Source organism: Drosophila montana, unplaced genomic scaffold, assembly GCF_035044405.1.
Source record: "Drosophila montana isolate Dmon_TW-CO22-7 unplaced genomic scaffold, ASM3504440v1 contig_3829_1, whole genome shotgun sequence".
NCBI lineage: Eukaryota > Metazoa > Arthropoda > Insecta > Diptera > Drosophilidae > Drosophila > Drosophila montana.
In genome coordinates this window covers 307811-333706 of record NW_026998699.1, presented here as the reverse complement: position 1 = coordinate 333706, position 25896 = coordinate 307811, and the positions used below count along the sequence as shown (strand labels likewise).

General features: G+C 48.1%; 4 protein-coding genes and 1 non-coding gene across 5 annotated transcripts; 2 read left to right on the top strand and 3 right to left on the bottom strand.

Annotated features, from left to right (window-relative positions):
• Positions 1 to 53: 53 nt before the first annotated feature.
• On the top strand, positions 54 to 3101 carry Klp68D (kinesin-like protein 68D). Its single transcript, XM_064695523.1, has 3 exons — positions 54 to 209; positions 375 to 1152; positions 1211 to 3101. The coding sequence occupies exons 2-3, from the start codon at positions 488 to 490 to the stop codon at positions 2901 to 2903; spliced, it is 2358 nt and encodes a 785-aa protein (XP_064551593.1). The 5' UTR covers positions 54 to 209; positions 375 to 487; the 3' UTR covers positions 2904 to 3101.
• Positions 3102 to 3632: 531 nt separating this feature from the next.
• Gcat (Glycine C-acetyltransferase) lies at positions 3633 to 5323 on the bottom strand. Its single transcript, XM_064695524.1, has 4 exons — positions 5209 to 5323; positions 4906 to 5111; positions 3984 to 4845; positions 3633 to 3913 (listed from the first exon to the last, which is right to left on the bottom strand). The coding sequence occupies exons 1-4, from the start codon at positions 5246 to 5248 to the stop codon at positions 3756 to 3758; spliced, it is 1266 nt and encodes a 421-aa protein (XP_064551594.1). The 5' UTR covers positions 5249 to 5323; the 3' UTR covers positions 3633 to 3755.
• A 1171-nt stretch (positions 5324 to 6494) lies between these two features.
• Positions 6495 to 6566, bottom strand: TRNAQ-UUG (transfer RNA glutamine (anticodon UUG)). Its single transcript has one exon. It is a non-coding gene; the product is annotated as a tRNA-Gln (tRNA).
• A 614-nt stretch (positions 6567 to 7180) lies between these two features.
• Positions 7181 to 22762, top strand: Cubn2 (Cubilin 2). The gene is made up of 17 exons (XM_064695520.1): positions 7181 to 7783; positions 9449 to 9555; positions 9615 to 9919; positions 9982 to 11583; positions 11662 to 11885; positions 11944 to 12430; positions 12496 to 12685; positions 13759 to 15052; positions 15631 to 16510; positions 16567 to 16724; positions 16779 to 18604; positions 18665 to 20978; positions 21037 to 21216; positions 21273 to 21411; positions 21850 to 22019; positions 22081 to 22372; positions 22428 to 22762. Exons 1-17 carry the CDS (start codon positions 7217 to 7219, stop codon positions 22643 to 22645), a joined length of 10953 nt encoding a protein of 3650 aa, XP_064551590.1. The 5' UTR covers positions 7181 to 7216; the 3' UTR covers positions 22646 to 22762.
• LOC135437549 (G patch domain-containing protein 1 homolog) lies at positions 22598 to 25863 on the bottom strand. Its single transcript, XM_064695521.1, has 3 exons — positions 25737 to 25863; positions 24280 to 25686; positions 22598 to 24216 (listed from the first exon to the last, which is right to left on the bottom strand). Exons 1-3 carry the CDS (start codon positions 25792 to 25794, stop codon positions 22760 to 22762), a joined length of 2922 nt encoding a protein of 973 aa, XP_064551591.1. The 5' UTR covers positions 25795 to 25863; the 3' UTR covers positions 22598 to 22759.
• Between the last annotated feature and the right edge of the window lie 33 nt (positions 25864 to 25896).

Here is a 25896-nt window from a genome sequence, read left to right as displayed (position 1 = left end):
AATAGAATTTTAAGTTGTGCGCGTATGTCGCAAATGCCGATACATTTTGATTTATCGCTTGAAGTATTTTCGATTAGTAAAATGGTATTTTTTGATTAGCAAATGCTCAAGGAACTATCGAATTACTATCGATAACCTTGCTAGCGGTAGCAGCTGAACAATAAAAAAAACGAACTCAAGGTGAAGTAATTTGGCTTTTAAAAATACAGGTAATTATTGTAAAGCGTTAAACTCCAAATGGTGCGAAAAATTTGGCGAATAAAGTGACGTCATTTGTCAGAAGAAATGATAACATAAAAACGGCAGAAAATGCAGCCAAAATTTGTGCCACTGTCAAATTATTGATTTTATTTGACATTTGTTTGTCGTCACAGCTACAGCCCCAGACAAAAACGGCCACTGAGCGCGGGGTGAAAAGGGGGCACAAAGGCAAGGCTGCTTTAGTCACCGTCTCCAAAACAGCTTCAGCAGCAGCACCAACAGCAAAATGAGTGCGAAGAGCAAACGCCCTGGCACCGCGAATAGCCAAACGCCGAACGAGTGCGTTCAGGTGGTCGTGCGATGCCGTCCGCTGAGCAATCGGGAGCGCACTGAGGGCTCACCGGAAGTGGTCAATGTATATCCGAATCGCGGTGTGGTGGAGCTACAGAATCTGGTGGATGTCAATAAGGAGCAGCGCAAGGTGTTCACCTATGATGCGGCATATGATGCGGCTGCAACACAGACAACTCTGTACCACGAGGTTGTATTCCCGCTGGTCAGCTCCGTGTTGGAAGGTTTTAATGGCTGCATCTTTGCATATGGCCAAACGGGCACGGGCAAAACGTTTACGATGGAGGGAGTGCGGAACAATGATGATCTGATGGGCATTATTCCGCGCACCTTTGAGCAAATCTGGCTGCACATCAATCGCACCGAGAACTTTCAGTTCTTGGTGGACGTCTCTTATCTGGAGATCTACATGGAGGAACTGCGCGATTTGCTAAAACCCAACTCCAAGCACCTAGAGGTGCGTGAACGCGGCTCCGGCGTCTATGTGCCCAATCTGCATGCCATCAACTGCAAGAGCGTCGACGACATGACGAACGTCATGAAGGTGGGCAACAAGAATCGCACCGTGGGCTTCACCAACATGAACGAGCACAGCTCGCGGTAAGTCTTGAGATAAAGCTGCAGACGGTTGATTAATGATTAAACTGTTACTTTGCAGCTCGCATGCCATATTCATGATCAAGATTGAGATGTGCGACACGGAGACGAACACGATTAAGGTGGGAAAACTGAATCTCATTGATTTGGCCGGTAGTGAGCGCCAGTCAAAGACGGGCGCATCGGCGGAACGCCTCAAGGAGGCCAGCAAAATCAATTTGGCGCTCTCCTCGCTGGGCAATGTGATCTCCGCACTGGCTGAGAATTCGCCCCATGTGCCGTACCGTGATTCGAAGCTGACGCGATTGCTGCAGGACTCGCTGGGCGGCAACTCCAAGACCATCATGATTGCCAACATTGGACCCTCGAACTATAACTACAACGAGACGTTGACGACGCTGCGGTATGCTCAGCGCGCCAAGAACATACAAAATCAGCCCATTAAGAACGAAGATCCGCAGGATGCCAAACTGAAAGAGTACCAGGCAGAGATTGAGCGACTCAAGCGTCTCATTGCGCCGCAGCAGCAACAGCGCACCGAGAAACTGGCTGCGGCAGCTAAGAAGCGCGTCAAGAAGCCCAAACGAGAGCCGGCACAGCGCGAGCTAACGGACAGCGTAACGCAGGAGCAGCTGCAAGCGGCTGAGGACGAGGCGGAGAGCGAGGCAGATGTATCGGAGCCAGAGTCGGATAAGGAAAACGAGGCGGAAGTCGCCAAGTCCAGTGAGCAATTGGAGCGAGAGCGTGTAGAGAACGCAAAGCTGGCCGCCAAACTGGCTGAGCTGGAGGGTCAGCTGGTGCGCGGCGGCAAGAATCTGCTGGACACGTACAGCGAACGTCAAATTGAGCTGGAGAAAAAGCTGGTGGAGATAGCAGAGCGAAAGAAGCGTGAAATTGAAATTCAACAGCAGCTGGAATTGCAGGAGGAAACAACACTGGAGATCCGGGAACGCAACGTATCGCTGGAGCAGGAGGTCGAGTTAAAGAAACGCAAACTTTCCAAATGCTATGCCAAGTATTTAGCGCTACAGCAGGAGCTCAACGACTGCAAACACGATCATAATCAGGATCTGCGCGAACTGGAGATGGCACAGAACGAACTGGTCAAGGAGCTGAAACGCCAGCTGCTCATCATTGACAACTTTGTGCCAATCGAGGTCAAGCAGCGGCTCTACACGCAGGCCAAGTACGACGAGGAGCAAGAGGAATGGAAGTTTGCCTCATTGCCGCTGCCCATAAGTGCCGGCGATGGAAAATTTAGCAGCAAGCGTCCCGTCTCGCATCCCCTACGCCGACGGCCCATATCCGAGTATGCACTGCAGGAGGCCAAATCGAGTGCACCCAGTGCCCTGCGCTTTAAAAGCGAGAACATTGTCAGCTACGAGCTGGATATGCCCTGCCGCACTACACAAGAGTACAAAACGCCCAAGGTGTCCGCCTCCTTGCAAGCGGTGCTCGCTCAGGCCATGCAAACCGGCGATGACATCGATATTGTGGACACCCATACAAAGTCGCTGCGTTCCCGTCTCGAGAACATCATCAATGGCAATGCCAGTAGCGGCGCGGCTTCAACCGATGACACGCCCAGCAGTGTGGGCGCCGCGTCCAACGTGCGTACCGTCAAGTCCACACGCAGCGGTCTGCCCAGTCCGGGCTCAGCTCTCGACTCGAACCGACGGCCGCCCACGGGCCGTGTGCCGCCCAAGAAGCCAGCGTCAGCTTATCCCAAGGCGCGCGGACTGGTCAACAAGTAGTCAACGAAGGACTAACCCAATCCAACTCATCTCAGTCAAACACAAATACACACAGACATGCATAAACTAACCAAAGCTCTCATAGTCACAGTTAAAAATCGAATCCTTGTTCCAGTTGCGCATCTATGCAAACTATTTAGCCCAATCTTCGCACAATTCTCGCTTTATAAAAGTATTTTTCATTTTCGTATTGTTTAATTATTATTTGTAATTATTGTTTAGTAACTCGTATTTAATTTGTTATTGCTTTTATGTAACCAGTCGGGCAGCGCCTGCATTTCGCCCTGCTGTGAACAGTCATTGATTTAATGTGCAATTTAATCTTAAGTTAAATGTGTAATTCGAATTGTTTATTATTATTATACTTACTATACATAGTAAAAGCAGCTTAGTTAATCAGACGAACCAAATAAAGCAACGCAAAACAATTGTTTTCGAATATTTTATGCACTTTTAAAAGAGCACGGTTGTATAAAACCTAAAATAAATGTCCTAAGTAAATCTTGACATTTTGACAATCGCATAGAAGGGCGATATTAAGCGTAAAAGGAAAAGAGTAACAAAGAGCAGGTCGGACAGATTGAACAAATAGGAGAAAGAGCATATAAAATGTCCGGCAGTGAGAGATAGGGAATAGAAGACAGAGAAGCTCATCAGCTATTACTGTGGGCAACATTAAATCTCTTGAAATTAACAATGCCTATATCCAGGCGAATAATCCACAATATATCAATAAAATATAGTTTCTATATATTTAGCTGAGCTTCGTTTGGTAAATGGCATCAAAATTCCTGGATTAATTATAAATGCAGCACAAAAATACTTGACATCCAATATCATCTGGTTGCAGCGTTATTTGATGACCTTCAGGGAGCGACCGACCTCAATAAATGCCTGAATAGCGCGATCAATTTCCGCCTCGGTGTGAGCCGCTGAGATTTGGACGCGGATGCGTGCCTTGCCCTGTGGCACCACCGGATAGCTGAAGCCTATGACATAAATGCCGCGTGCTGCAGGAATTAAATCAAAATTTAATGTTAAACAAAAAGGGCGTTAGGGCCAATTGAACATCATACTCACTAAGCATCTCATCGGCGAAGGTGGAGGCGAGACGCGCATCACCCAACATGACCGGGCAGATGGGATGATTCTCGCCGGCAATGGTGAAGCCGGCCTTGGTCATTGCCTCGCGGAAGCGTTGGGTGTTGCTCTGGACGCGCTGAGTCAATTCGCTGGAGCTGAGCAGCATGTCCATGACCTTCAAGCCCACGGCCACCACCGCCGGCGGCAGTGTGTTGGAGAAGAGATATGGCCGCGATTTCTGGCGCAGAAATGAGATTAGCTCTGCCGGTCCAGTGGTGTAGCCGCCGGAGGCGCCGCCCAGAGCCTTGCCCAGCGTTGAGTTGATAATATCCACCTCGCCCATGACATTGTCGTACTCCTCAGTGCCGCGTCCAGTGGCTCCAAAGAAGCCAGTCGCATGGCACTCATCCACAAAGACCAGTGCGTCATATTTCTTGGCCAGCTCAACAATGCGTGCCAGCGGCGCTATATTGCCATCCATGGAGAAGACGCCATCGGTGGCAATCAGCTTGAGGCGGGCATCGGTCGAGCGCAATTGCTGCTCCAGATCAGCCAGATTGCGATGCTTGTAGCGCTGCTTCTTGGCCCTGCACAGCCGTATGCCATCAATGATGGACGCGTGATTCAGCTCATCCGAGAAGACGGCATCCTCTGGTGTGAGTATGGCCTCAAAGATGCCCGCATTGGCATCAAAGCAGGAAGCATACAATATGGTATCCTCGCGTCCATGGAACTGCGCTATCTTCCGCTCCAGCTGCTTGTGTATGTCCTGAGTGCCGCAAATGAATCGCACCGAGCTCAAGCCTGCGCCATATTTGGCCAGCAGCTGCTGACTGTACTGCACAATCTCCGGATTGTTCTAAACGTTGAAAATGCCCATTAAGAGAGTCAACCGATCGTCAGGAACACACACACTTACCGCCAGCCCCAGATAATTGTTGGCACAAAAGTTGAGTATCTTCTGATCGCTGCCCTGCACCGTAATCTGTGTGCTCTGCGATGAGGTGATGATGCGCTCCGCCTTGAATGTGCCCGCCTCCTGGATGCCGCTCAGCTGTTGGCCAAGCAGCTCACGCAGCTGGGATTGCGCTGCTGCGCTGTACGGACGCAGCTGCTGCTTCCCAGCTGCGCGCATAAGACGATTGCATAATGGCAAAATATATATATATCAGTATACCCATAAAATATAGAAGAGACAGGCGCAATTGCCAGCGAGACTTACCGCAGCCGGTCAGCGACAATATTTTCGAAAAAACTGGCATCACGCGGCGTATACTTAATATGTTAGCTATGCGAATCCACGTTTCCACTCAACGCCTCGCATCGAACTGAGCACAGAGCAACGACTACGACAGCAACAGGCCCCCAAAGGCAACAGCAACAACAGCAACAACAACAACAAGTCGTTTTTCCGATTTATAAATACATAGGCCCCAAATATAGTACTCATAACTATGTACATAACTGTTTGTTGCTAAACTAATTGAATTTGCTTTCGTTTTCGTTGTCATAGCAGCCATTGCAGGCGGTTAAATTTGTTATTCTTTTTGTGTATATATATTCTCGGATGCTACACTGAGAATAAATTATAAGTAAGTATAAGGCGCGTTCATTTTGTAAAAGTGCACCTCAGTTGAACAACAACTTTGTCCATAATAAACTTTCTCTATTCAATTTATTTTTTAAACAAACTTCATACTTGTTTCGTTACGTGTACATACATACAACGAATATGTACATATGTATATAAGGGCTTATAAAAGATTTACCTTCTTTTATCATAGAATTAAATATGATTAAAAACAGAAAGTAAACAAATATTGTGTTCAGTGTATAAGGGTCATTACCATTGATTGAATCACGTTCCAAATTATTTGAAACATACAAATATTCTTAATTTCGGATCTTTAAATGAAATTACTCACAAGGTCAATGCCAATTAGAGTTTTCTATGTATCAACTTATGTAAATTTAAATATAGATATATATATATATATATATATATATATATATATAGTATGTTCATTATGCATGTAAAATTATTTGACCATTTGATTTGAACTTGATAACTTGATTGGATTTGTTGGAATCAACAATAAATGCAGCTGATAACACAGATTTATAATGTAGGCTGTTCCTCTACAAAATATTTATAGATTTATTTATGTGCATATTTGTATAAAGCTTTCAATAATTAATAAACATAATAAAATTGTATAAAGTGAATTGGGATGAAGATGAAGGGTATTTGATGCATGTGCAAATAAGTATATTTGATAGACACGAGCTGGGATGAAATTATAAATCAAAATACTATATCTTGATTGCCTCCACTCTTAACTGACAAGGTGTTGAAGAAAAAAATTAAGCCGCATTTAGAGCAATTTTAATAATTAAATGCATGTGTTTATGGGTTTTTCACTTTACAAATGGTCAACAAATATTTTTAAAATAAACTTAAAAAAGAATAAAAATAAAATGTTAATCGAAAAACGAAATATTAATAACAGGTTTTACCGAGATTTGAACTCGGATCGCTGGATTCAAAGTCCAGAGTGCTAACCATTACACCATAAAACCGCTCACATCTCGGCTAAATTTAGCAACAAACAAAAGCGAACACACTTACACTTGGCCATTAGCTCCAAAAAGACGCTCGATTAAGACTTTTTAATGGTTAAATAAATGTTTGGAAAAAACCAGAACGAAATCAAAATTTCCTATTTGTTCTTGTTATTTTATTCAAGTGATAGAAAACATGATTTAATCACCATAAATAATTTGTACATAAATATTTCCAAAATACGCCAATGAGAGTTCCACATGTTTCGTATAAATACATTTTGATAAGAAGCAAGTAAGAGTATGCTAGTCGAGAATGTCCGACAAGCAGATGTCCTGTAACCAGCGTTGAGCTGCCGCCCAAAACAATCAATTTATTTTATAATTAATCTTGGATCAGAGACACGTTCCCGGACTCGGCTGTTGAAACTGATCATACACTTATGGGGCCGGAGATGCTTGCCTTTGCAGAGAATCAATATACTATTTACATTTAAAAAAAAAAATTTAATGAGTAATCGTTGTATACGCCCCCTCAACTGCATATAAAATGTAGGCAAACAGCGCCGCTGGCTTCAGTTCTTGTGCCATTGTCCACGCTTAAACATAGCCCAAGAAGTGAAGAAAAAGAATTCCAAATTCAAGTTGTAGTTTTAAAATGTGTGAAAATGCTTATTGATAAATCTTACCTTGTGACTTCGCTCTATCTGTGTCTTTTGGCGCTCTGCCCACAGCTGCCACGGATAAAGGCAACTGGAGCTCGCGTCCAGCCCCAGCTGCATGGCAGCGAAGATGGTACCTTGCTGTTTGAAGCGGCTACAGACCAGAACATAACATTCCGCCTCATGGGCGAGGCAGCCACACTGCTCCTAAACGACGTGGACGTCGTATCTTTGCTGCAGGGACGCCAGCGTGCAGCAGCGGCGCAGTCAGCAGCGACTCGACGGGAACCTTTGTCCCTGGACGCGCTAAAGGAACAGTTTCGCAGCGTGCAACGGGATCTGCTGCGTTTGGCCAGATGGTTAAGTAATATGCAGAATGGAACACGTCGCGCCGGACCTACGCAGCGTGTGCTGCGCCGGGACCTGCAGCGTGTTCAGGTTATTGCGAACACCCTGACATCTCTCGAAACTAACCTCGCCAAGGATGAGTGTCTGTCGACTCCTTGTAAGAATGGCGGCACCTGCTATGATGCGTATAACGCCTTCTACTGTGTCTGTGCTGCCGGCTGGCAAGTGAGTACCATGGGTGGGCGTCTTCGTCTCCACACGAGATCAGAAAAACGGGGCGTAGTTGTGTAGCCCGGTTGTTAAATGATGATAAGCTCTGTTAAAAATATCGCTGAATACAAGTGGGATACTGAGTAAACCAGATTAGGGTGAAAAAAGAGATAGTGAGGGGGCGCGAGTTAAAGAGAAAGTCAAACGGATATCAGCTATGCCAGCAGACTTCATGTCATTATTTCATACAAATACATACACAGCCAAACCATCTGCACTACGCCACCGTGCAGCTTCAACTGAAAGAAAACAGCAATGGACATCACTATTTATACTGCTAGTTTTTCTCCCTCCAAACTAACATCGATCTGCTATTAACATTTTCTGAAAAACACACCACCTGCATTGTGCCGCGTTGCAACTTAAACTGAAACTCACTCCATTTTATACTACTGCCTCTTCTTCTTCTAAACTAACATTGATCGGCTATTAAAATTTGTATACTATCACACCATCTGCGTTGGGCCACTTTGCTGCTTCAACTAAAATCCACATTCCAATAGAGACTCCTTTTTATACTACTGGCTCTTCTTGCGATTTTAATTACACTGGCTCACAGCTTATTTCAATCAGTACATTAAATTCCATGTACATTCCCATTCAAGCATCATCTGCACTAGGTCGCATATCAGCTTTAACTGAAGTACAGGTGCAATAGGCATCCCTTTTTATACTGTTGGCTCCTCCCTCAGAATACGTGCTTTTTATATTTTTACATATACACTTCCTGCGACGAGCTGCCTCGCCAGCTTCAACTGAAGGCTTTTATACCGTTGGCTTGTGCCATGCTATGTTAATGTTCCGCATTTTATATGTTACACAAACACACACGCCCATACATACATCCAAACCGTGCGCAATAGGCAGCGCAGCCTTAACTGAACCCCAGCTGTAATGGGCAGACCTTTCTATGCTACTGGCTCTGCTTACATGCATAATTTTATTAACACACACATGTACATGTACACTATCACATCATTCGTAACGGCCCGCCTCACAGCTTTAACTGACGCCCAGCTGCATTGGACAGTAAATTTTATACTGCTGGCTCTTTATTTTGCGAGCTTATGTTAATGATCTGATTCCTATATACATAAATACAAAGGCACATTTACACTATCTGCACTGGTCCGGCTGGGAGCTTCAAATATGTACACACATCTATAAAATGTTGAAACTTGAAAATGTTATTTATCACGATGGTTACTATAAAATGATATTTAAACAGAATTTTAAATCTCGTAGCTCTAATTGGAAAATGTTAAAGACCAAATGTTAACTTTATTGTGTTGCGTGTGTTAATATTAAAAACAATTTAAACGTACATATGTATGTATGTACATTTGAACGTCCATTGCTTCAAGTGTTGAGGAAAGTTTTATTTCAAAAAGTTAAATATCCTACAGAATCATGAATAAGGAGATCATTATATATGTATTTAGTGTATTCAATTTTCGATTGCAATTCTTTGTTAAAACCTTTTTATGAAGAGAGATCGCAATTCGAGTGCAATAAAAACATTATAAGAAAAACCATAGCTTCATCGTATGTTATACATGATTGATATCCATAAATATTTCTTTCTTGTCATTGATGCGTTATACCTCCTATTAATACCAGGGATCGACATGCGAGGACGATGTAAACGAATGCTTCGACTTTGCCGGCACCGATTTGGCCGTCTGCAAGAACGATGCCCAGTGCATAAATACGCCGGGCAGCTATCGGTAAGTGGAGCACCATACTTAATAGTGTCCCGCCTAAATGCCAGTCCCTAATCTTGCAGCTGCCTTTGTCGCAATGGCTTCTCTGGCGAGCACTGTCGTCTGCGTCAACACGCATGTCTGACCAATCAATCAGCGGAGCTGTGCGGCAGCCACGGCACCTGCCTACCCGCCAACAATGCTGGCGGTTATGTCTGCATCTGTGATCCGGGCTGGGCCTGGGCGGATACTAATGTCAGCGTCGCGAACGCCAGCCCTTGTACCCGCGATGTGAATGAATGTGCTCCAGACGTTAATCCCTGTCACAACGAATGCATTAATTTACCAGGCAGCTATCGCTGTGGCGCGTGTCCTCCAGGCTATACAGGTGGCGCAAGCGCATGGTTGAAATGTGGGTGGTCAAGACTAAAGCGGAGTTTCTCCTTCCAGGCGACGGTAGGTACTGCCGTGACATTAACGAATGCGCTGACGGCAACAATGGCGGCTGCAGCCAGCGCCCCTTGGTCAGCTGCATCAATACGGAGGGCTCCTTTCGCTGCGGCCGCTGTCCGCCTGGCTGGACAGGAGACGGGCGCACCTGTAACGAGGCTAAGTCCAACTTGTGCAACGACCAGCTTATTTGCGATCCCCGCGCTCAGTGTGAGTATATTTCCGGTACGGTCGTATGCAGTTGCGGAGCAGGCTATTATGGGCACGGCTACGGAGCCGATGGCTGCACCGAGGATTCTAGCCGTAAGCCCTGCGACGATCATCGCTGTCTAAACAATGGCACGTGTGTGCTTAGCGGTCGCGGCACCAGTTGCATCTGCCAGCCCGGCTACACCGGTGCGGTGTGCGCAGAGGCTGATGCCTGCCATCCGAATCCGTGCCAGAACGGCGGCACCTGCCGTCTGCTGCCGGGCAATCAACACCAGTGCATGTGTCCCGTCGGCTACACGGGCAGCAGCTGCTCCCATGTGCGCAGCTACTGCGGCCTCGTGCTGCGCAACGAGACAGGCAGCCTACAATTCCCACCCGACGAGAACAATGGCTATCAACCCAATGAGCGGTGCGCCTTCATCATACGCTCGCGGCGCGGCATGGTCCTGAATGTAACCTTTGGCATGTTCGAGCTGCAGCCCAGCGCCGATTGCAGCGCCGACTTTGTTCAGCTGCACGATGGTAGTTCCTTGACCGCCAGGCTTATTGGACGCTTCTGTGGCAGTGGATTGCCATTGGGCAATGGCAGTGTGGTGTCCACCCAGGAGCAGCTGTTCTTCTGGTTCCGTTCAGACAATGAGACACAGGCGCGCGGTTTTAATCTGACTTGGAAGTCGCAGCCACTGGCGTGCGGCGATGATCTTACCTTGGCCCTGGGCGAAAGTGGAATATTGCGCTCGCCTAGCTATCCAGGCAAGGCGCGACCCGGTCTGGACTGCCGGTGGCATTTGACGGCACCGTATGGCACTCGGTTGCTGTTGCGCTTCTATGAAATTACTTTGGGCAACAGCATAGGCAACCCTTCGGTCAACTGCAGCAACGGGGATTCACTGAGCGTTCGGGATGCGGATCGACAGCTTTATAAGGCCTGCCAGTCGGCACAGCCGGCGCCCCTGCACAGCTCGTCCAATCTATTGCACATACACTTTCACACCGATCAGTATCGCACGGACAGCTCATTCCAACTGCACTACGAAGTGGTACCTGGCCATCCGGGCTGTGGTGGCATCTTCACCGAGCCGAGCGGCCTGATTAGTGGCCACATGAATGCCGAGCTCTGTTTGTATCTAATAGAACAGCCAAATGGCACTCAGGTCGAGCTTAACTTTCAGCGCATCAACCTATTGCGCAGCGAGGACTGTAGTCTCCAGAAACTGGAGATCTTCGACGGACGCAGTGATGAGCAGCCGCTGCTGGGTCGCTACTGCGGACAGCCGGAGGAAAGAGAACTACAGCCGCTGATCTCCAGCAGTAATGTGGTCCTGGTGCGCTATGAGTACGCCTTGCCGGGCCTCGAGCTGCACAAAAGCTTTGTGCTGCGCTACAACAGAGGTGGGGCTTAGCACATAGTTCGGATTACAACATAATGGGTAGATTCTATTTCATTTCCATGTTTATCTCTTTCTGCAGCTTGTACCGCCATTTACAACGATGCGGACGGTGGTATTATAACCAGCCCCAACTATCCGAATCCCTACTTCGAGAATCTGAACTGCACCTTTCATTTACGGGGACCTGCAAATAGAGTTGTACGCATTAATATTACCGATCTGTCGCTAAGCGAAACACAGCCGCCTGCTCAAGAATCCGATGAACTTTCCATTCAAGCGGAGGATCAGTTAAGCTATCTGGATGTAAGTGTTCTGCAGTCGAATATATATTTGGACTATTCAATAACTGATATGCACACAGGTTTATCTTACCCGAAATGAGAGCGAAAAGCAGCGTTTCGTAAAGAACCTGACCAATCTATTGCTGATCTCAACAAACAATCAAGCACGCTTGGTACTTCACGCTGCAAGCAATCCGCAACGTGGTCGTGGTTTGCGTGTGGAATATACCTTTATTGAAAATTCATATTGTGGTGGGGTTCTGAGTACGCCAAGTGGTTCATTTTCCACCTATCTTTTGCGTCAATCCTGCCAGTGGATCATTGAGGCGCCTGGCCGAAAACATCTGGAAATCCAATGTTTGAATTTGTTCGGTACATCTAACTTTAATATATATGATAACAGCACAGGTGGAGAGGGCAAACTATTGAACAGTTACCATATAAATGTGGCTCACACACTATTCAAATTCGATGACTACACCGATTCAAATCTACTAACAATAATTGCTACGATCCCTACACAAGCTGCCTACGCAGTTACTTTTAAATATGAGCCGATCGAGCAAGGTGGGCCGAATCCAATCTCAAACCCAAAACTATTTTAAATGCAGCATTTCTTTTCTTTTTTGTAGAGTGTGGTGGCACATATAAAGCTCGATATGGAAACATAAAATCACCGAATTGGCCACTTAAATATGGCTCGACGGAGAATTGCACTTGGTTGATCAGAGCACCGCTCGGCAGTCGCATTGAGCTGATTGTTCAGAATTTTACATTGGAAACCTCATCAGAGGCCTGCTATGCTGACTATTTGGAGATAAGGTGATCCTGAACTTAAGGACTGTAGCGACTGTAGTGCTTTATTCATGAACAAACACAGACATGATTCGTACGACAAATGTACTCCTTTCGTTCAAATCGTTGATCTACAAATGGTGACAGTTGAGCTGCACAATTCTCTTCACATATTTGCTAAGCCATATATCTACATGGATATTTAATCTCCGAAGTTAGTCGTTCTCTCTTGTTATGCCCTTGCAGAGGGTATTATAACTTTGTCGTGAAATGTGTACCACATAGAAGGAGACATCTCCGACCCCATAAAGTACATATATTCTTGATCAGTATCAACAGCCGAGTCGATATAGCCATGTCCGTCTGTCCGGCTGTCCGCCTGTCTGTTTCTATGCGAACTTGTCTCTCCGTTGAAAAGATATCTTTATGAAACATTGCAGAAGAGCCTCTTTCTGTTTTACGCATCACATACGTCGTAACCAGATGGATCGGACCACTATATCATATAGCTGCCATAGGAACGATCGGTCGAAGAGTAGGTTCTTCTAAATTTATGCAAAATCAACATCGGACAACTATATAATATAGCGGCCATAGGAACGATATCGTGACCAACCTCGGCATTTCTTAGTTTAAAATCTTATTTACATCGAAAAGTAAGTTGCTGTATGGAAAAATTATTTGTTTTTCAAGATATCTTAGCCATAATCGGAATTAACTATTTTCCCTGTACTTCTTAGATACGGGGAAAGCACTATGAGCATTATGAAAAGTTTGGGTCTGCATGGGTATTAAATCTTCGGCCGAAGATAGCCCTTCTTTCTCGTTTTTTTATTAGTATAGGATATAGAATTATAGACTGGCAACACAGATTTATAATATACCCATCGCATTTGGCCAAGAATAGGCCACATCCATGCACTCTTTTGTGGGGTTGAATTTGATAGCTATGATAATTAAAACAGCTTAGCTTAACAGCAGCTTACCATATTGAATTCATTTCTAGTAGCTGATAATGTTATTTCCATATTCTTTGGTGTCCCAAATTCATTTATCTGGTTCTTTTAATTGTTATATTGAATCTGGATTATCCTACATAGAAATGGAGACCAGCCGACATCACCGCTGATTGGGCGCTACTGCGGCGACCGCATACCGCCCCGTCTGCCCTCCTACGGGAATGCGCTGTACGTGCATTTTGAATCGGACTATGCAGTAGAAGAGGCCGGATTCCATCTCATTTGGCAAACGGCGGCCACAGGCTGTGGCGGCAAGCTTAGCTCGCCGGTGGGCGCCATACACTCGCCCCACAGCGTGGCAGGCAATCGTGGTGCAGTGGCCTGCGACTGGCAGATCAGCGTGGCGCAGGGCTCCACTGTGCGGCTGAACCTGCAGAGCCAGGACGATGTGTGCAATGGACAGTTGACCATTTACGATGGACCCACCACGCGCAGCAATCAGCTGCGGCTAAACTGCAGCAGCGCGGGTCAACAGATGAACCTAGAGGCCAGCAGCAATCGGGTGCTGGTGCGCTATAATGTCGACAATGAGACGCCCGATGGCATTGACTTTGTGCTGGATTACATGACGAACTGTCGGGTGCGGCTGGAGCAGATGCGCGGCGCCATCGAAACGCCCAATTTTCCTGACAACTATCCGGCTAACACGAACTGCGAGTGGGACATTCGCGGCGGGGCGAGAAGCAATCGAATCCAACTGGCCTTCTCCCACTTGGCCGTAGAGCAGACGGACTCTGGCAATTGCATATTTGATTATGTGCTGCTGGGCGACTATCGGGACGATCAGCTGATCAGCGAGCGTCGTTTGTGCAGCGCCAAAGATCTGGACATTACCAGCGTGGGCAATCGCCTGCTCATCCGTTTCAACAGCGACGCCTCGCAGCAGGAGCAGGGATTTCGCGCGGAATACAAGCGCCTGGGCTGCGGCGATGAGTTGCAAGGGCCTGGCGGCACCTTCGAGACGCCCAATGCACCCTACAGCGTTGGTCTAGACTGCGACTGGTTAATTACTGTGCCCGAGGGCTATCAAATACGTTTGCTCCTGCGTGAGCTGCACATCGAGACGCCGCAGGGCGACTGCAGCCAGGACGTGCTGACGGTTCTGCCCGGCGGAAATTCATCCCAAGTCCTGTTGCGCAGCTGCCAAGTGGAGTCCAACGTACAAACGCTCATCTCGCCAGCCAACGAGCTGCGAGTGCGCTTCCAGAGCAGTCCGCAACGCACCCGCAAATACATCAAAGCCAGCTATGTCATGGTGCCAGCCGTCTGTGGCGGTTATATGAGCCTGAGCAGTGGGATAATCACCTCTCCCGGCTTCTATGAGCAGGGCCACGACATCTTTGACAAGGATGTGGAGTGCGTATGGACTCTAGAGGCAAGTAGAAAGTATATATTTGTACTTATAGTATCTGAAGTATACCCTGTACTCATTACAGTTTCTTAACAAATGGGCATTTTGCATTATCACAGTTAGAAGGTCTAGGAAAGTATATTCAGTGACACCTTTCTTGAGCGGAGATGTTCTCTCAAACTATTTTTGATCGGAACATACCCATTCGCCCGCTACTGAGGGGATACTCTCGGGCAGAGATTCCTCCCTCTCCGCCCAAGGGGGTTTTCACTATGTAGTCCTAAACAGTAACAAAAACCATGTCTGTCTGTATCAGTTTAGTTTATGGGGGAACTTGGAACTCCGAGTCTGATCCGGCCTTGAGTTGTATACCTTTCTGTCTGTATAAGCTCGTCTGTATCGGAGACTATAAGACGAGACTATACCATAAAGAGATCATGTTGACGTTTTGAGCAGATTATGGAGATTATATGGATAGGAGATACTTAATTGAGCATTTAGGTTCAACTAAAGCGTTCACAGATCGAGAAAACTTCTATCAAGCAGGATTTCCAAGAAGAAAGGCACTCTCTGACTTGTTCTCACTTACGCTTCCATTCCAGGTAGCAGACACCTATGGCTTCCGCTTACACTTTGAGACTTTCAACTTGACCGACTCGTCCAATTGCAGCGTCGCCTGGCTGGAGCTCTCGAGCTCGAGGGCCAGAAACGGCGAGCGGTTCATTGAACGAGACTGCGGCGATAAGCCTCCCAATGCGGTTATTGTACAGAACCGATTGCGCTTGCACTTCAAGGTGTCGTCGGGCTTCTGGGGCAGATTCGCGCTGCGCTATCAGCGGTTCTGCGGCGGTGAGCGGTTAGCCAGTGAGGGGTATCTACGCTCGCGACTGGATGAGTACTGTTACTGGACAATCTTTGGGCCGGAGGGCAGCAAGATCAGTCTCAACATATACCAGCTGGAGTGTCCCCGCTGCACAGCTGCCGATGGCAATTGCAGCGCAGGTCTGCGCGTGTTGAATGACGAGGACGAGGTCCAGTATTACAATCTATGTGAGGAGCATCCAGGCAATTTGTTGTTACCAGCCAACAAGGTGCGCATCGAATCGAAAGGCATCGCGCTGGAGGCGCAGTATAGCACCATTGAGAACTCCTGCGGTGGCAATATAACGTCTGTGCGCGGCACACTCAGCTCTCCAAGCTATCCGGATAGCTATCCGGCGAATGTGGAGTGCGTGTGGCTACTTGAGCCGCGTGCTGGCAATGCCATCGAGCTGAGCTTTGAGGCAATGGACATTGCCAAATCGGAGCACTGCAACGCAGACTTTCTGGAGGTGCGAGCCGGCATGCTGGGCGCCGTGCTGGGCCTGTACTGCGGCAAGGAGTTGCCCGCTGAACCATTGTTAGTCCGGACCAAGTTGTGGCTCAAGTTTCGCAGTCAGCCTGGCAGCAGCGCCAATGGCTTCAAGTTGCGCTGGAGCTATGGTAAGTACGGCCAAATATTGAATTTACTCAGCAGCTAATTCAGGAGTTGCTTGTAGTGCACGACAACGAGCTGACGGAGGGCACAAATGGCACCATCGAATCGCCCTCCACGGTGGCGGTACGCGGGGATGATCAACCATATAGCTGGCGCATCTTTACGGAGCGTGAACGGGTTTTGGCCTTGGACTTCAAGGAGTACAACACGGGACTCTTGGTAAGTGACAGCTTATATAACACAGCTAAAGATTACAACCTGGCATTCTTGCAGCTGTTTGATGGCTTCGACGACTCTGCGCTGCCCGTCAGTATAGGATCCTCGCCCTGGCAGTTCACCTCGAGCAGCAATGTGATCTATTTGAGAACTGTGAACACGGATTTCGATGCCTTCCGAATACAGTGGCGTGTCCTGCGCAGCGAAGAGCTCAAATCGAATGTGACGCTGAAGAGCGAAGAGTGCAATAAGGAGTACACCTTGGACAATGCAGTGGTTACCCTCAATTCACCTGGCTATCCGCGCGGCTACAAGCCGAACTTGAACTGTGAGTGGACCTTCACGCTGGCAGATCCAACGAAACACGCCTATGTCGATCTGTTTGAAGTTCGGCTGGAGGTGATGGGCGGACATGAGTGCCAAGCTGATTATCTCAGCGTGCAAAGCTCGAGCAATCTGCTGGATTGGCCGGAGCAGTTGCGCATCTGCAATAGCAGCGAGTATAATGGGCATTCCTTAAGACGCGTGGACGGCACTCCGAACCTGAGGCTGCAGTTTGTCACGGATGCAACAGTCAATGGCACCGGCTTCAGGTCCGTCGTGCGCACAGAGTGTGGCTCCAATATGACCGGCTCCGTGGGCACCATCCTAAACTCACACACGCAAAAGCAGCTGGACTTTAACGATAGCCCTTGTGAATGGCACATCGAGGTGCGGCCCGGTAGGGTCATCGACATCACAATTGATTATAATGGAGCTGCGCTCAATGCCAGCTGCCCGCACTTTGGTATCATCTACGATGGTCTGGATGCAGGGGCCACGATATTAGGGACGGGCAAGTTTTGTAACCAGTTGGGCTTTGCGGCACGCAGCTATCGCACTAGCGGACCGCATGCGTACATCACATACCATTTTCCGCACTCAATAGGCCTTCTGAATCCTGAACAGAATCATTGGAATCTCACGTACCGTGAGTTCAGTGAATGCGATGCGGAGGTGCGTCTTAGCCAGCTGGCGAGCAGCTATAATATCAGCACGCCCGGCTATCCCTACTATCCGCATGCCCACTCGGACTGCACCTGGGTGGTTATAGCGCCTCCGGGCGAGACTATTGCAGCCAGCTTCGTGGATGACTTTGACCTGAGCCTGCACAACTGCGACAAGGAATTTGTTGAAATGTACGATGGCTCCACAATGCTGGCTCGCCAACTGCTGCACACTTGCCGGCGCACGGGCACGACATACAGCTCCGGTAATCTGCTCCTGGTGCACTATCAGACCCAGCTCAATGAGCCGCATGGCGGTTTCCGGTTGAACGTATCGATCAGCAGCTGCGGAGGCCACTTTACCAGCTACAGCGGCACCATCAAATCGGAGCACTATCCATCTCTGGGCGCCTATCCCAAGCCAGCCGTCTGCGAGTACACCATAAAGGTGCCAACGAACAGACACATCCAACTGAACTTTAGTGATCTGCATCTGCCATTCGATGGCTTGGCGGATGAAGAACCGGAAACTGCGTCTATTGATCGCATCGAGCTTTTGGATCTGACAGATGAGCGTCGCATCCTCATGACTCTTTATGGCAATGTGAGCACTCCGTATCCCGTCACACTGAGCACAAATGCGATTGCGCTGCGCCTCGTCACGGTGAAGACCGTCCACAACTATCGGGGATTCAAGCTGGAGTACAAGGCACAAGATGGCTCCTGCAATCGGGTGGTGAATGCTGCGTCCGGCGAACTGGAAATCCGAAAACTCCAGAGCCAGACAAGGTTGAGGCTTTGTCAATGGCGTATTACGGTGCCCAAGGGTCAACGTGTGCGTCTGGAGTTGCTCAATCTGGCGGACCTGCGTGCATCCGAAGGGCCCGATCGTATGAGGTTGGTAGAAAGTTTCCCGTTCTCATATTATAATATAATAAATTCAATTATGTTCCCCAGCCTACATCGCCTCAATGCATGGCCAGGAAGGAAGCCGTTCGCTTTTTACAATGATCCCAACTTTCTGTCCAAGATAATTGAGTTCAATTTAAATGAATACGATGGCAACGGCACCATTGAGTCCACGGACAACTTTATGCTTGCTGGCATTATGCTTAAGCAGCAAATGGTTACACTTCGCGCACGCTTTAGCTCCAGTGAAGCCTCGCCATGTCCGCCGGATATAGGCAGTGAGGCGGTGGGCGTGTTATCAGACCAGGAGCTCATCAGTCTGCCCAGCTTTTACTGCGAAGTACGCTTTGTGGCTGATCCTAGCGAAACGCTCAGCTTCAGCGTCCAGGAGTATCGCAATGTGGAGCAGCATCTGCTAACAGGTGTTCGCCTTAAGGACGACGTGCTTCAGACTTCCATGATTGTGAACTCTGGCAATGCAACCTTTTCGCTGGCCACCACAGCCGGCAAAGTTATGCTGCTAAAAAGGGTTGGACTCGATGCAATGCATTTCCGGGCCACATATCGCCGTTACGCCTGCGGCGGACAGCTGCAACTGGCGGAGGGCAGCTTAATTGAGCTGCCCCAATTAAGTGAACACTTTGGCCAACTGGAGTGCGTGTGGACGCTGCGAAATGCCAACGGCTACGAGCTGCGCGGCAATGTGAGCTTCAGCGACAGCTGCGATCGTGAGCATCTGATCATATCCCGCAATATTGCCGGTGGTGAGCTGGCCAGGATTTGCGGCGGTACGACGCAGCTGAACACCACATTGCTGGAAGTCTCACAGGCCAGGGTGCTCTACCGTGCGACACAGTATCACAGCGCCGGCACCAGTCAGTTCCAGCTGCAGGCCAGTCGACCCAAATCCCTTGGCGGCTGGAGCAACATAGTACGGGTTGGGCAGCAGCCAACACCGCCGGTGGCAATCGATGCGCACAGCTATAGAAACAATATGGAGCTTAGCTGGGAGTTCCAGGCGAGTAATAACATGTCGCTGCGCTTGGTCTTTCAGGGCAGATTCTTCATTGAGATGGCGCCCAACTGTAGCAACGATCAGCTGCAGGTACTCGGCTACCAGCTGGGCATATGGCAGCCCCTTGCCAAATACTGCGGTCGGGAGCTGCCACAGCCGCTGCACATTCAGGCCAGCCGCATGCGCATTGTGTTCCGCACCAATGCCAACATCACGGCCGATGGCTTCACCTTTGTCGTCTTTCCCAGCTGCGATGCCAAGTTGGTGGCCAGCACGGAGCTGCAAACGCTGCCCAGCACTCGCGGCTTATTGGGACGCTGGAGGAGCCAGAGCTGCAACTTTGAGATAAGCACCGATACCAAGCACCAGCTGCTGGTCAGCGTCAGGGGCAAAGGCAGAGGGTGGAACGAGGTAGCCTGTCGATATGCCTACTTCGATGTCTATCGCCAGGATGGACAGCAGGAGCAGCTGATTGGCAAACGTTGTCCGGACTTTGAGGTGAGCGGCTATGAACGACTGCGCCTGCACTTTGTGTCCATGGCATCGTTGGGCCGCTTCTTCGAACTGCAGTACCAGCTAGTCGGATGTGGTAGCAACTACACGACACCCTTTACACTGCGTCCGCCACGCGGCAATACGGAGGGCAGCTATGCGAACGATCTGAGCTGTGAGTGGCATGTGCTGGCGCCGCCGCAGCATGCGATCTTCGTGCGCTTCAAGTACTTTGAGATTGAGAGCACCGCGCTCTGTCGGCACGATCATGTTAGCATCTATCGGGGCAATGCGGTGAGTGAGGAGCAGCGCGTCGCCCGACTGTGCGGCAATCTTACCGAGCTCACTTACATGGTGGACAGCAATCAGGCGACTATTTTGGCCAAGTTGGAAGGTTACATTGATCCACATGGACGCGGCTTTCTGGCCAGTGTGCACTTCACGCCCAACTGCAATGAGCGCCTGGCCTTGGGTGAGGGCAACACACGCATGAGCTTGGTGCGTCACTACCAGCTCAATGGCACCAATGACGAGGATCTGCACTGCTATTTCCGGGCCAGTGCGCCGCAGGGTTACCGCCTCTCCGTATGGCTGAAGCAGCTGCAGCTAAATACCAATCGTTGCGTTACCTGCAACTCGCTCGAAGTGATCGATGGCTTCGCGGAAGGCAGCGCCAGCATGGGCACCTACTATGCTGTCGTCGGCAACGGATCGAAGCTTTTCAGCTCGACAGAGGATTTGCTGATAAAGCTGAGCGGATCTGAGGCCCAGCCGAATGGCATCAGTTTTGAGCTGGTTCTGGAAATGGAGGCCACGGTTTGTGGCCACACGGAGGTTGAACGGAACTCCAATGAGGCGAGTAACTGATCCTCAGCCCAGCTACTATTTTTAACCAATTCGTATGCACCTACAGTCAGTCCATATATTCCTGGATAGCAACAACGTAACCAGCGGCTATGAAGGCAGCATTCATTGTGTCTTTCACTTCAATGCAAAGGACGATATGGAAATTGACATACATTCGGTACAACTCCAGGATGTGTCACAGTCGACAGGAAAATGCATCGATTACCTACTTCTGAGCGTGAAAGATGTGAGTTCCTTAGAAATAGACTAAAAGCATTTAGCTGTAAATATCCTACTTCTCAGGAAACCAACAAGTATTATTGCGGTAAATTTAATGATACCATTCTGGAAATGCGGAAAGACGTCAAGTTCGATTTAACGTTCCACAGCACTGGACAAGGATCACCGTATATGCTCGATATAACACTTAAGAAAAAAACAAGTAAGTTAATATTTTAGGCTTAATTACAAACCAACAAGTCTCAATTGATTCTTGTTAATATAGACATACATATGTAAGTAAATATGAACTTACCCAATTTTCACGGGCACAATAGTTCCATCTATTAGTAAGATGAATACAGACTTTTATATGAAACTAAAGAAGAGAAATAAGAGAGAGAGAGAGATAGAAAAGGTTATATTTATATGTTAACATTTAAAGTGCAAGTGCTATATGAAAGCATGAGAATCGCATAGAAGGGTATAAAAGTAATGAAAGAGAACATCCAAATATATACATTCATTTGAACTAAAGTCTTCTGAAGATAGGTGTTCCTAATTGTTATCTTTTTCAAAAGACCTTTTACTTTATTGTTCTCTCTCATCGATATTATTGTTTCTAGTCGATATAATTATTATTTTTTAATAAATATTTTAGATTGTAATCGTACTTACAACACGCTGAACCGCATGATCCAATACTTTACTAACAATGACAATGAGCTTGACGATTGCATCAATTATATACGCGTCCCAGAAGAGTACTACTTAACATTTGAAATAATGTTCATTAATTTCGAGTACAGCTTAAAGAGGACATTCTTAAATGTAAGTTCTACTAGAAATAAACGTTTAACAATAATGTTAATTATTAACAAACAATATATAGATGACGGATCTGAGGACAAACCGGTCAATCTATAATGCGACAGAGGGACAATATATTTCCTACGTTACCAAATATAGCACTACAAATGCGATACGTCTCTGGGGCTTGGGGGTCAGATATTTCCAGCTGTTTTATTACGCCTCGAGCAACAAATTACCGTTGGGCTGTGGCGGCGACTTAACCAGCCTAGAGGGTCAGATCTCTAATCCTTTCTACGAAAACCGTAATTACTCGGAGTGCAGCTGGCGCATATCTGTCCCAGCGGGTAAAACTCTGCAATTCAGTTTCAGAAGTAAGATTCGAACACTTGAAATAGATTCGTATTATATTAATATCGTACTCTTTAGGCTTCAATATGGGCTCTGAGACCAATTGCCCGCTGGATAATATCAAGATTTACGAAGTGTTGCCCGACTACAGCGAGAGATTGCGTCATACCTTCTGTGGCCGAACTGAGCCGGAGTCATTCTCGGTCAACTACAATCGATTGAGGATATTCGCCAAGAAATCACCAAACTTTGATGGAACTGGTTTCACACTGTATTACAACTATATGTACGAATAATTCCGTTTAAAAAATATTCTAAATTATCATATAATACAAATATGTAATAAGTTTTGAAGTTAATTTGAACTTAAAGGAAGATATGCCTATAACTTAATTAGAATATCTCAAATCTTAGTGTTTACGTTTGCTTTTCTTCTCCTTAGACTTGTGCTTTGCCTTTTCGCTCTTTTTGGATTTTTTCTTTGACTTTTGTTTAGACTTCTTGGACTTTTTGGAGCTGGCGCTTTTGTGCCTCTTCCTGGATTTTGATTTCTTGGCCTTTGCGTCGCTGTCGTCGCTGCTGGAGTCGGAGCTATCCTCATCGCTATCATCGCTGCTGCTGAGCGTGCGTTCCACCCAATGCTCCGCTTTGCGTTTGCTTGGTGCATGCTGCTGCCAGAGCTGCTGCAGCTTGACATCGATGCTAGCTTCGGCCTGTACGGCGCCGCCCGGTGAGGCCTGCCTCAACTGGCTGGGCAGCTTGGGTCCATAGAGCTCCACGTCGGGCACCTGTGCCATGGCCAGTTCCCTGTCGTTTTTTAACCGCTCCTCGCGAGGTTTATAAGCAATTTTCAGTTTGTTGCCTGCGATGGGCGCAAACTTAGCTGGTGCCGGGTCGGACGGTTTGGTATCCTGTTGCTCATGCGCTGGTTTAAAGAGCGCTGCAAATATGCCACGTGGTGGCGAATTATTGCGGAGCACATTGGCTGCCGCCGCGGACGTGGTGCTGGGCAAGCCCAGAGCTGCCTGCATGGCATCCAACCGGACATCGGACTGCTGCTGCTGCTGCTCTTGCGCAGCTGTTGTTTCCTGTTCATCGTCGCTGTCATCGAATATGCTCTTGAAGAGATCAGTTTTTTCTGAAATGGGCTTGTCGCGTGCCGCATCCACAGCATGCTCCAGAGGCGTCTTCGGCACGAAAGTAGCCTTGACTGTTGCGCTGCTGGCAGGCTGCTTTGGTGCCTCAGGCGGCATAGCTGTCATCTCTTCCTTTTCCTCTGCTGTAGCTGTTGTTGTTGTTGTTATTGTTGCAGGCACCAGCGTCGGCAGTTTTGGCAGCTGCTGCTGCTGCTTGGGTGCCTCAATGTGCTTGGGTATAATTGTAGGGGTTTGGAAATTGGCTTTGGTATTGACCGAAGTCTCCAGATAATCAAATATGGACATTTTGGACTTGGCTTTCAGTTCCTTTTTGATTTCTGGTAGAGCACCACCAAAGGGTTCCGCAATGTTGTACCGCTTGCACAGCAATGCGCTGGGTTTCCACATGACCTTCGTGCGTTCCATAACTATTTTATGCTGTTCTGCTGACTGCACTTGCTCCTCTGATTTCTGTGCCTGCACTGTCGCCTCCGATACGAATCTATCGAGCATAAGACCGGCCAGCGGTCGATATATCTTGGCCGCCTGCACAAATTCCTTTTTTTCCATTTCACGATCCCACAGAGACAGGGTCACTGGCTGTAATTCGGCGAGAAATTCAGTAATCTCTGTGTCGTCTTTTAGATTTGAGGCCAGAAATTTATCATAGCGCAGCTGCTTGGATTCATCGTCGAGAAAGGGTTTGAATCCGCTGGCAGGCGTGGTGGAAGCTGCAATAAATAAGAAACCGTCGAATTTAGCGAGCTTTAATGTTGTTTCAAACGGGTACAAACCTAAGTTCTGAGTCTTGGTGGCAGCCTGAGCCAAGAGTGCGGCGTTAGATTGCTGCAGCTCCTTACCTAGCTCTATTGGCGCTGTTGGTTGTTCCTCGCCGGTTGTGGTAATGAGTCCACCCTTTGTAAAATTGTTGCTCTTGGCGCTGATGAGTTCAAGTAAGGATTTGCTGCGCTCCTGTTGACTGCTGGCGCTCTTGGCGGTCTTAAAAGGGTTTTTTTTGGGCTGCGACTCACCCAGCAACTGAGCGCGTTGTTCTGGGTTTAGATCATGCCTACCCAGGCCTGCTTTCTTGTGTTCAGTTTCTTCAGCTAATTTTCGCGCACGCTGCGCATCCAGAGGCGCAAATCGACTGCGACGCAGCAGCCAGTTCCGAGGCTGAAAGTCGCGGGGCAAATCAATGGCATACGGCTTGTTGTGGGTTGCATCGCTCTTGTCCTCGCTGAAGCCTTCGATGACATGACGCTGCTGGACATGCTGTATCTTCTTTCGTTTGGGCTGCTTGTCGGCCAGTGAGAAGTCGTAGCGCGTCATGTCGTCCTTGGCATAAATATCGTCGTCCTCCTCTTCGAATGCTCCTACGCCAAACGCCTGGCCCCGTATGGACAACTGTTTGTGCTTGGCCGACTCCTCTAGATGACCAAAAAGATTGATATGCTGCATTGGGGCCGCAACCGTGCTACTCTTCGACAGCACTGGCGCTCGACTGAGGCCCGAGTAGCTCATGCCAAAGCGATTGTCCTTAGGTGTATAAAACATGGGCTCATAGTCATCAGGTGCAAAGGTTATGTCCTCGTCCTCGTCTTGGTCATCGTCCTCCTCATCCTCAGCTTCACTTTCCCTTTGCGTGTTTGTGCTTGGTAATCCCTCAGCACCATAGTGCTCCAACAGATATTGTTCCCGTTTGTTGCGCGCAGTTGCTTGGCGTTTTTCTTTCCGCGTTTGCCGTGGTCCCACACCCTGTCCTGGCTTCCAGCCCATGCTTTTTAGTATACGCACGGCTACCTTATCGCGTACAGGACGCAACAGTTGCTCGAGAACGGGAACGCCGGGTATGGGCCCAGCGATCTCTGGCTGCATAAGTTTTCGCTTGCGCTGGCCCGATCGCTGCTCTTGCTCACTTTCCTTGGCAAACTCGTCTCGAGTGCGTATACCCTGGGGGGCTATGCCGAATTCACCCAAATCTTCCTTGTCCATGAAGTCTTCAGGTCGCTGTTGCACTTTGCTGGCCTTTTCTCCGCGTGAACTCTTGAAATTCTGCGGTGTCCAGCCCTCTAGTGAGCCGACGGTATTCCAAAAGCCAGCGCTAAAGCCACCAGTAAAGGCACCATGAAACCGACGCTTGCCATCTTCATCCTTTACAATTTGATCCTCAATCGCCAGCGGCTTCTTGGCGGGAACCTCATCTGTAAATATTTATTATTGATGCGCTGTTTTAAGTTTGTGGCACTCTTACCCTTCTCTAGTGGCTCCAAAGGTGTGCCAAAACGGTGTAGATGTTCCTCCTCATCCATTTTTAATTAATATTAGTCAAAAACTAGTCGGTGCACAATTTTTTGCCTTCCTCATCGGGCTCAGCTGTCAGAAAACGTAAACAATGTACAAGTGCTGCCAGA

Coding starts and splice junctions, on each gene's coding strand:
- Klp68D (XM_064695523.1), top strand. CDS start 488: ATGAGTGCGAAGAGCAAACGCCCTGGCACCGCGAATAGCCAAACGCCG. Junction 1,153..1,210: donor ATGAACGAGCACAGCTCGCG/GTAAGTCTTGAG, acceptor GTTACTTTGCAG/CTCGCATGCCATATTCATGA.
- Cubn2 (XM_064695520.1), top strand. CDS start 7,217: ATGCTTATTGATAAATCTTACCTTGTGACTTCGCTCTATCTGTGTCTT. Junction 11,886..11,943: donor ATCAGTTAAGCTATCTGGAT/GTAAGTGTTCTG, acceptor ATATGCACACAG/GTTTATCTTACCCGAAATGA. Junction 15,053..15,630: donor AGTGCGTATGGACTCTAGAG/GCAAGTAGAAAG, acceptor CTTCCATTCCAG/GTAGCAGACACCTATGGCTT.
- Gcat (XM_064695524.1), bottom strand. CDS start 5,248: ATGCCAGTTTTTTCGAAAATATTGTCGCTGACCGGCTGCG. Junction 5,112..5,208: donor ATTGTCGCTGACCGGCTGCG/GTAAGTCTCGCT, acceptor TTATGCGCGCAG/CTGGGAAGCAGCAGCTGCGT. Junction 3,914..3,983: donor CTTCGCCGATGAGATGCTTA/GTGAGTATGATG, acceptor TAATTCCTGCAG/CACGCGGCATTTATGTCATA.
- LOC135437549 (XM_064695521.1), bottom strand. CDS start 25,794: ATGGATGAGGAGGAACATCTACACCGTTTTGGCACACCTTTGGAGCCA. Junction 25,687..25,736: donor TTTGGAGCCACTAGAGAAGG/GTAAGAGTGCCA, acceptor AAATATTTACAG/ATGAGGTTCCCGCCAAGAAG. Junction 24,217..24,279: donor CACCAAGACTCAGAACTTAG/GTTTGTACCCGT, acceptor TATTTATTGCAG/CTTCCACCACGCCTGCCAGC.